At 35.0% G+C, this 9,236-nt stretch overlaps 1 protein-coding gene across 1 annotated transcript; it reads left to right on the forward strand.

Annotated features, from left to right (window-relative positions):
- The first annotated feature begins 2,782 nt into the window (after window positions 1–2,782).
- Window positions 2,783–8,997, forward strand: LOC149012986 (ABC transporter C family member 3-like). The gene is made up of 9 exons (XM_089158877.1): window positions 2,783–5,113; window positions 5,420–5,506; window positions 5,592–6,245; window positions 6,341–6,505; window positions 7,184–7,478; window positions 7,575–7,783; window positions 7,906–8,211; window positions 8,513–8,576; window positions 8,753–8,997. The coding sequence occupies exons 1-9, from the start codon at window positions 2,783–2,785 to the stop codon at window positions 8,995–8,997; spliced, it is 4,356 nt and encodes a 1,451-aa protein (XP_089015003.1).
- The last annotated feature ends 239 nt before the right edge of the window (window positions 8,998–9,236 follow it).

The following is a 9,236-nucleotide window of genomic DNA, read 5'->3' on the forward strand; positions in this document are numbered from 1 at the left end:
AAAGGTTGTTGTAATCACAATACTTTATCAGAGTTGAAATATGCCAAAAGTATTTTTTTAAAGGTATTTAGACACCTCGATTTGTGCAATACGGGTGCCAATTGTGTCTTCACCCCAAGATTAGTCAGTCCAAACCTTTAAGCTTGCACCTTAGAAAGGTTACTTAAGGTGTAATCAGGTTATGTTCACGGCTTAATGGAATATAACAACATGGAGAGAAAGAGAGGAATAGGAGGAGAAAATTCAGAGTAAAAAAATGCTCGAAAATAGGTTTAGGGTTTAGGCTTGGTTTGCATCACATAGAGTTCGATCCTTAACCCCAAGATAATATTACATATGTCATTACCATATATAAACGAGATAATCAGCTCATTTCATCCTGATGTAGGACTAAAGTTTTCGTTATAAAAACCATAAGATAAAAGACATAATTAAAACATATATTTATATACAAATATAAAATAATAAACACAAAGTTTTAAACATATTTACAATAATTTAAAATGAATTAAAACCCAAAAGAGAGATTGATTGGCATTGAATAATCAGATCATTTGCGTTTCAGTAATGGAATGCCGAAGATTATCACTTTGAGAATCCAAGCGATTAAAAATTTCTAAATGAAAAAAATATAAATTAGGGTTTAATACATCATTGACAAGAATCATGAAGAAGGAAGATAATGGAAATAGAGAACGAAGAAACTTTGACGATCGGTAGAAGAATTTCAGAGACGATAAGAAATAAATTAGACGTGAGAGAAAAAATAAGGGTTAGTTAATAAAAATGTATTGGATTATTGAGATTTTTTGGACAAGATGAATGGTAGATATGAATCTACGTTCAGTTAATAAGTTCCGACAGCTGTTCAGCTACATTATCCCCAAAATATCATTCATAATAATTTATTTATATTTTTAATATATGTGGGCTCCACACCATATAGAGGTGGGACTCCTAGTGGGTCTTAATTGGGCAAAAACTTAGACTTCATTATTTGTCCCTCCAAATGTTGAATCTTGGTTCCACTCTTAGGAATAAAGTGATTATTTCTTGATTGAAACCAAACCATTTTCTTCTGCAGTTGAGATTTAATGAAATCCACCTAAGTTGATCTTACTCTAAAGCCCACAAACATCACCACATCAAATGCACCAGTCAAGCAATTTATGTTTTACACGCTTAGCAATAGAAAGTGTTCCACGAGGATCCATCCCTAAAAGTGTTAAGTGACTCTTTTATCTAATTCAGATCCTATCCACCCGGGTGTACCGTGCACCTAATTTTTCACTCTCACATTGAACTTGACACAGGCCATTGGGTCCACCTGTATTAGGTAAAGTGTGGAAGGACAAAATAGGTGCAGGGTGCACCCGGGTGGAGTGGATCTGGATAGTTTTTCTAACTCTTAAAACCTCGAGCAGCAGTTTACGAGCTGACAAAGTCCGTACCCAAAACTTGTTGATGCCAAATACTTTTAGCGACGGAAATGTGTCGATAAAAATCCTTGCTAAAACAGTTGCCGCGATTCCCGCCGCGAAAGAAAGTAGTAAACCTTACTTACTCAATTTCCGTCGCTAAAGAATCCATACGTCCCAAGAGACTATTTCATTGGGTCGGCTGGACCTCTTCAATGCAACACAATTGTTGTTAAGAGTTAAGACTTCAAAAATCGCTCTTCAAACTTTTGTGGTTGCTGTGCATCAAAATAAACAAAGTACCCTGAATGCTGAAATACGTGCATACAACACAAACAAGAAAGAGAAGAAGCATCATCCATAAGACAATCCATGGAATGCGCTTTCAAGAAGATAATAAGAACCCTTCACTTCCCCTTTTTCTCAGGAAGGCTGTGGTCATGAAGACCAAGTCATACACCTCCATCTCCTTCATAACTAAGCAAAGCTCCCTTGTGATGGATGGATAAGGTGCTTCTCTTGACCTTGGGTTAGGCTACAGAACATACTGACCCCTTACTCTTCTATTTCTCAGGTAGTCAAGGGTTTATAATGAATGCCTATTTTGATCACATATCTTTGAAGCTTTCCATCTTAAGTTTGTTTACCGCCATTGTTATTTTCAGGAAGTGCAGTATGAAGGAAGAAGTTAAACATTGAATATCATCCAGAAACAAGAGATAACTTGGAGCTTTTCTTTTCCTCAAGGTGCTGTTCTCCATCTCTCCGCCTTTGAACTGAATAAATTGTAGAGAAATAACTGTCCCTTTTCTCTGTTATAGTACATATAAACAAGCTTTATCAAACGAGTATATTAGTTTAATGCCTAAGAATTTAGATATGCCATTGTTGGATTTATTATGTTACAATATTTCTGCTAGGTTATCCTTAATTGAGACATCACCTATATGGATTTCAGGTGGCTCATCCAAATTTATCATTGAATTATATATATATTGATTTTGTTAATTGAGCATGGACTTAGATAAGAATAACGAAGGTTGTTTACTTCTTGATTTCTATGAAGTTCTTTCAAATTCTTTTTCCCCTTTTCCAATTCACTTGCTTTTTATGTATTTTCTTGAAGTTTATGTTCTTTGTTGATTAACACAGGTTCAACTACATCTAGAGAAAAAATTGGCACTACAATATTTTGGCATCTAGATGATAGAGTTTTTGCAACATTTTTGGAAATGGAATCTCCTAATCTAACCAGGTAGCAGCTAAGTTTCATCTCAAGATGTGATCAACCTGGTAAGATTTGGACTGGAACTTCTTAAACTAGGCCACCAGAGTACAAATCAAAGAAAAGAAATCTTGCCAACATGGATGCTTTTGAAGAATCAAGGAATCATCTTTGGATAGTTTTTGCACAGCCTTCAACTATTTTCTTACATGAGTTTTCTGCTTCTTCACACCTTATTTTCATACTACTTTTCTCTATTTCCTGGGTTTGCAAGAGACGCACGATTCTTACTCTTGAAAATTCAAAACCAATCTCGAAAAATATACAACCTATACGTTGGTCAGCCCTTATACCTTGCTTATGTCTGTCTTTCTGTAGTTTTCTCTTATGTATATTGAACTACTTTTCTGGGTACAATCATGGTTGGTCCGACCTAAAGTTTCTTGCCCAACTAGATTTTACATTTAGAACACTCACTTGGATTCTTATCTCTGCTTACCTACACATTGAGTTTTCTTATTCAAGTGGGTATAAATTCCCTATTCTACTAAGGAATTGGTGGGGCTTCTACTTCCTAATGTCTTGCTCTTATCTTGCTGTACATGTCGATTTATATTGGAGACGTTCCTCGTTACGATTCCTACTGTGGTTCAATGATCTGCTGTCCATATTTACTGGAGTATTCTTTAGTTGTGCTTGGCTGTTTCCTAAGGGACAGAAAGGTGAAAATTTTGATCACGAGGAAAGACAAGGATCGAGGGTCACTGAAGAGAGTGTAACTCCTTATGCAAATGCAAATCTTCTCAGTATTTTTACTTTTACTTGGATGAGCCCTTTGCTTGCAGTTGGGTATAAAAAAACATTAGATCTTGAAGATATTCCTCAGCTTGCCAATTGTGATAGAACTAATATGGTATTTGCACGTTTTAGAGAAAACCTTACATATGATCGTGGTGAGAATGGATTTGTTAATGAGATAAGCACACTCAAGCTAGTGAAAGCATTAGTTCTCTCAACATGGAAAGAGATTTTATGGACGGGAATGTTCTCCATTATAAGCACATTGGCTTCTTATGTTGGGCCATACCTAATTGATACATTTGTTCAGTATCTCAATAGCCCTCATCAAGTACAACATGAATGTTATGTCTTAGTGTTTATTTTCTTTCTCTCGAAGCTCATAAAATGCTTGTCGCAGAGGCATTTGTTCTTTCAATTGAGATTGATGGGAAATAGTGCACGTGCTGCACTATTCGCTATAATCTTTAAGAAGGGTCTGAGGCTTTCAAACCAATCGAAGGAAGGCCACACTAGCGGAGAGAACATTAATTTGATGAGTGTTGATGTTGAGAGGATTGGTTTTTTCAGTTGGTACTTACATGATATATGGAGGGTGCCACTCCAAATCATTTTAGCATTATTGATTTTGTATAAGAACCTCGGGCCAGCTTCACTTGTAGCTTTGACTGCTACAATAATTTTGATGTTAACAAATGCTCCACTAGGAAAGTTAGAGGAGAAATTTCAAAGAGAGTTGTTGAATTCAAAGGATAAAAGGATGAAAGTGACGTCTGAGGCTTTAAGAAATATGAGAACCCTCAAGCTCCAAGGTTGGGAAATGAAGTTCTTGGCCAAGATAATTGATCTTAGGAACTTTGAAACAAGATGGTTGAAAAGGTTACTTTATACAACAGCTGTGACTGCCTTTTTTAAATTATCTACTCCAATGTTTGTATCTATGGTTACTTTTGGGTTTTGTGTGCTAAAAGGAATTCCATTAGAATCAGGGAAGATTGTGTCTGCACTTGCAACATTTGATATATTGCAGAGGCCCATATATAATTTACCAGACACAGTTTCCATGGTAGTTCAGACTAAAGTTTCCTTGGATAGGATAGCCTCATTCCTTTGTCTTGATGAATTTAATCCGAATGTGGTGCAAAAGCTTCCAAGAAATTGTGCCGACATTGTAGTTGAGATTGTCAATGCAAATTTCTCTTGGGATATTCATTCCCTTAATCCCACACTAAAAGATCTAAGTTTGCGAATTCACTGTGGTATGAGAGTAGCTGTTTGTGGTTGTGTCGGGTCAGGCAAGTCGAGTCTACTTTCATGCATATTGGGGGAAGTGCCAAAGATATCTGGAGACATTAAGTTGAATGGGACAAAGGCCTATGTTGCGCAAGCACCTTGGATACAAAGTGGTAAGATAGTAGATAATATATTGTTTGGTAAAGAGATGGACAATAAAAGGTATGAGATGATACTTGAAGCATGCTCATTGCATAAAGACTTGGCATTATTTTCCTTTGGGGATCAAACTATCGTAGGAGACAGAGGGGTCAACCTAAGCGGTGGGCAAAAGCAAAGAATCCAGCTTGCACGTGCTTTGTACCATGATGCTGATATTTATTTGCTCGATGATCCATTTAGTGCTGTAGATGTTCATACAGGAGCCCATATGTTTAAGGTAACTTCTCTTTAACCTCCTCTTCCAAAACTTTTTAGCTTGAAATTGTATGTTTATTACCTACATCACAATTTTACCTACTAGAAATTGGGCTTGATCTAAAATTGATATAAGACAATGAGACATGGTTTTCTTTAAAAGGAAAAATAAACACACAATGTTTTGCAATGCACATTCTTGTGAAAAATACATATGGTTTAATGTTGTCTATTAGTATAAAACATACAGTATATTGATAGATGTACTTAAGTAACTTTTTAAGTAATTGTATTTTTTTTAATACTTAATTTGAATATTTTGTGACAGGAATGTTTGCTGGGAATTTTGAGTTCAAAAACAGTAATATATGTTACCCATCAATTAGAATTCCTAGCGTCTGCTGATCTTATTCTGGTGAGATTATAGCATCTCTATATCCCCAGCATCAAATTCTCTAATAAGTTTAAGAGTGACTATTTACCTTTATCTTATTTGGCAGGTTATGAAAGATGGTAGAATTACTCAAGCGGGAAAGTACAAAGAAATTCTTAATGTAGGATCCGACTTTATGGAGTTAGTATATCCACATAAGAAAGCATTAGCAAAACTAAGCTCTATAACACATGAGGATGCATTGGAGGATTTAGTTAATGCTGAAGAAAATAATGATAATATCTTGTGCAACAAGAAGTCAATTCGAGATGAGGTGGAAATAGAATCTAAAAACCAAAAAACAGAAAAATCAGTGGAACCAAAAGCCCAGCTTGTCCAAGAAGAAAAGAGAGAAAAAGGTGGTGTGAGCCTCTCATTTTACTGGAATTATGTTACAATTGCATATAAAGGGGCATTTGTACCAATTATATTGATGGCACAAATTGTTTATCAGCTTCTGAAAATTGGCAGTAGTTATTGGATGATATTGGTCACTCCTGATTCAGATGACATGAAACCCCATATTAAAGGATCTACTATTATCTATGTTTATGTTACTTTGACACTTGGAAGCTCTTTTTGTGTACTTACAAGATCTATGCTTGTTGCAATTGCTGGATTCAAGACATCCACTGTACTATTCAACAAAATGCATTTATCTATTTTTCGGGCTCCTTTATCCTTTTTTGATTCTACTCCAAATGGAAGGATTTTAAATCGGGTTAGTCTAAATGCTTAACTGTTCTTACATCTTTTTGGATTTTGCCTAACCATTATTAAACTTAATATACTTCTAAAACTTTATTTTTGATACAGGCTTCTATAGATCAAAGTGCGGTTGATACCAATATTCCACATCAATTTGAGGAAGTTCTTATCTCAATTATATCATTTTTAGGAACTACAGCAGTAATGTCACAGGTTTCGTGGCAAATGTTAATATTTTTCGCTCCGATGACTATAACATGCATCTGGTATCAGGTAATCTACAATTACTTCAACTGCTCATAATTACATCTAGCAAAGATATATTCTCCATATGCTTAACAAGATATGATATAAGTTGGTTAAATCTTGATTTGATAGTTAATTATGAATTTGCCTTGTTCAACGTAATTTAAGAGGGTAAAGTTGTGACTTACATATTTTATTTCTATTTGACTCAACAAAAACCAATTTGTTTCTGGCTCTCCATAAATACTAAATAATATAAGCTGCAAGGGAGAACCTGATTTGACAAAAAAAATTTTTTTGTTATTTTTGGAAAGAGGATCCCACTGGGTTAGCATTTAAAACAAAGAACTGCTACCATTATAAGAGTGAATGAAAATAGACTGGAGAAATGGATCAGGCTCATCGACTTAACCTCATGGCCACATCTTTTACAACTTTGATCAAAAGGAATCTGCCTTTTAGATATTTCTTCTCCTGTAGCAATACCCTGGCAGAGCATTTCTAGAGAGAAACTTCAGTTATATCTTAGTATTTGATGATAGATATTTTGGGATATAACAAACCTGTAAGTGTGTAATTCAGTAGAAAATTGTGATCATATGACAGGACAGTAAATTATTTTTCTCCATGTTCAGTGGTTATGCATTCGTTATACATTATTTACATGTTCTTCTTTTTTTGTTTTTCATTATTTTTGTCTTGTAGCACTACTATATATCAACAGCACGAGAACTGACACGGCTACTCGGAATATGTCAAGCTCCAATTATACAATATTTTGCTGAATGTAGTTTGGGTTCATCCACTATTAGGTGCTTCGATCAAGAAAAGAGGTTTATGGACACATATGTCAAGCTAGTAGATGAGTATTTTCGGATCAAATTTCATATATCAGGTGCTATGGAATGGTTATGCTTTCGAATGGATATGTTAGCATCTATGACATATGCCATTTCCTTGATAATTTTGATCTCATTGTTAAAAGGAGTACTTAGTCCAGGTAGAAATTTGAACTTATAAATGATCTTTAAAATCTTAATGATTCTTCAATAAAGACAAAATCTCAAATTTATATCTTTTGTTTTCTTTCTTGAAGGTATTTTGGGCTTGGCCGTCTCTTATGGGCTTAATTTCAGTTTGCATGGTGTTATTTGGGATCTTAGCAGTCTTGAAAAGAAAATAATTTCCGTTGAGAGAATAATGCAATATGTTGGTGTCCCTAGTGAACCCCCACTATTGGTAGAAGAAAATAAGCCAAGTTATGAATGGCCATCAGAGGGAAAAGTTGACATTGTTGACCTACAGGCACTCCTCATTCTAGACTCCCTACTTTTATCCTCTTTTTACTGAATAAACCTTTTGGATCTTCAAGTTGTTGGATTATTTTTCTCTTATGGAATCTTATTATTTGATATGTTTTTTTTTAGGTCCGTTATGCCCCACATCTTCCTCTTGTTTTGCGAGATCTCACATGTACTTTCCTTGGTGGGATGAAGATAGGCATTGTTGGTCGAACAGGAAGTGGTAAATCAACACTCATGCAAGCTCTCTTTCGTATGCTTGAACCTACAGCTGGCAGAATTTTGATAGATAACATCGACATATCTAGTATTGGTCTTCATGACTTAAGGTCAAAATTGAGTATCATCCCACAAGACCCAATAATGTTTGAAGGGACTATAAGAAACAATCTTGACCCGCTTGAAATATACACGGATGAAGAGATTTGGGAGGTAAACTTATTTCTCACTTAATTAATATTCTTTAGGCCACTATAAATATAGAAAGAGCCAGCATTTCTCATACTTGCCACTAATTCACATGTAACGCAAGAGAATCACAGTTGACTAGCTTTTTCTTCTTTTTCGGTAGAGAAAACAAATCAGAATTGACTACTTGGAACATGAACTACTTTGTTATAGTCTTCTTCTTCATGGTTTTTCTTTTTTCTTGTTTATAAAATCATGCCCAATGATATGCGAAATCAGAAAAGTACTGTGATATAAGCTGAAGTAGACTTGGTTGTGGTTTTAGGCTTTAGATAAATGTCATCTCGGCGATGAAGTCCGGAAAAAAGAAGAGAAGCTGTATTCAGCAGGTGGGTTACCTAGCATATTCACTCTCTACATAAAATGTGTTCGAGATCAACTTATTTATGCACAAATACTAAACCTTCCCCCTATTCTTTAAGCACAAAAGAAAATGCCAAGGAAGAAGAAATAGAAAGAACAAAATCTTGAATTACTAACCCATTTTCATATGTTGTCATTGTAGTGATTGAGAATGGAGAGAATTGGAGTATGGGACAAAGACAATTAGCCTGTTTAGGGCGAGTTTTACTGAAGAGAAGCAAAATATTAGTACTTGATGAAGCTACTGCATCAGTGGATACTGCAACTGACTATCTAATTCAAAAATCTCTTAGGCGACACTTCTCTGGGTCTACTATCATTACAATTGCACATAGAATAACATCAATACTTGACATCGATAAGGTTGTCCTTCTTGATAATGGTTAGTAGCTATCGTACAAGAAAATAAATATAATTAGTTAAAAAATACATTAGCTCATTTTTTTTCCTCCTTGTGTTTCCTAATATAAATGTTATGCTTTTTTTCTTGAACAGGTCGTGTGTTGGAATATGATTCTCCATCCAAATTGTTAGATATCAAGTCATCATCATTTTCCAAGCTCATCAAAGAGTATACTAGACAATGTAGTTAATTCTCCTAAGTTTATAAGGAGATAAACTTAAGT

The sequence above is a fragment of the Hakea prostrata genome, chromosome 6 (genome assembly GCF_041222555.1).
Source record: "Hakea prostrata isolate BN-2017 chromosome 6, UWA_Hpros_2, whole genome shotgun sequence".
Classification (NCBI taxonomy): domain Eukaryota; kingdom Viridiplantae; phylum Streptophyta; class Magnoliopsida; order Proteales; family Proteaceae; genus Hakea; species Hakea prostrata.

What these genes read in the sequence shown, in the direction of transcription:
- LOC149012986 (XM_089158877.1), top strand. Translation starts at nt 2,783, where the DNA reads ATGGATGCTTTTGAAGAATCAAGGAATCATCTTTGGATAGTTTTTGCA. An exon ending in CAGGAGCCCATATGTTTAAG is followed by an intron (nt 5,114 to 5,419) that starts GTAACTTCTCTT and finishes ATTTTGTGACAG; the next exon opens with GAATGTTTGCTGGGAATTTT. An exon ending in AAAAGGAGTACTTAGTCCAG is followed by an intron (nt 7,479 to 7,574) that starts GTAGAAATTTGA and finishes TCTTTCTTGAAG; the next exon opens with GTATTTTGGGCTTGGCCGTC.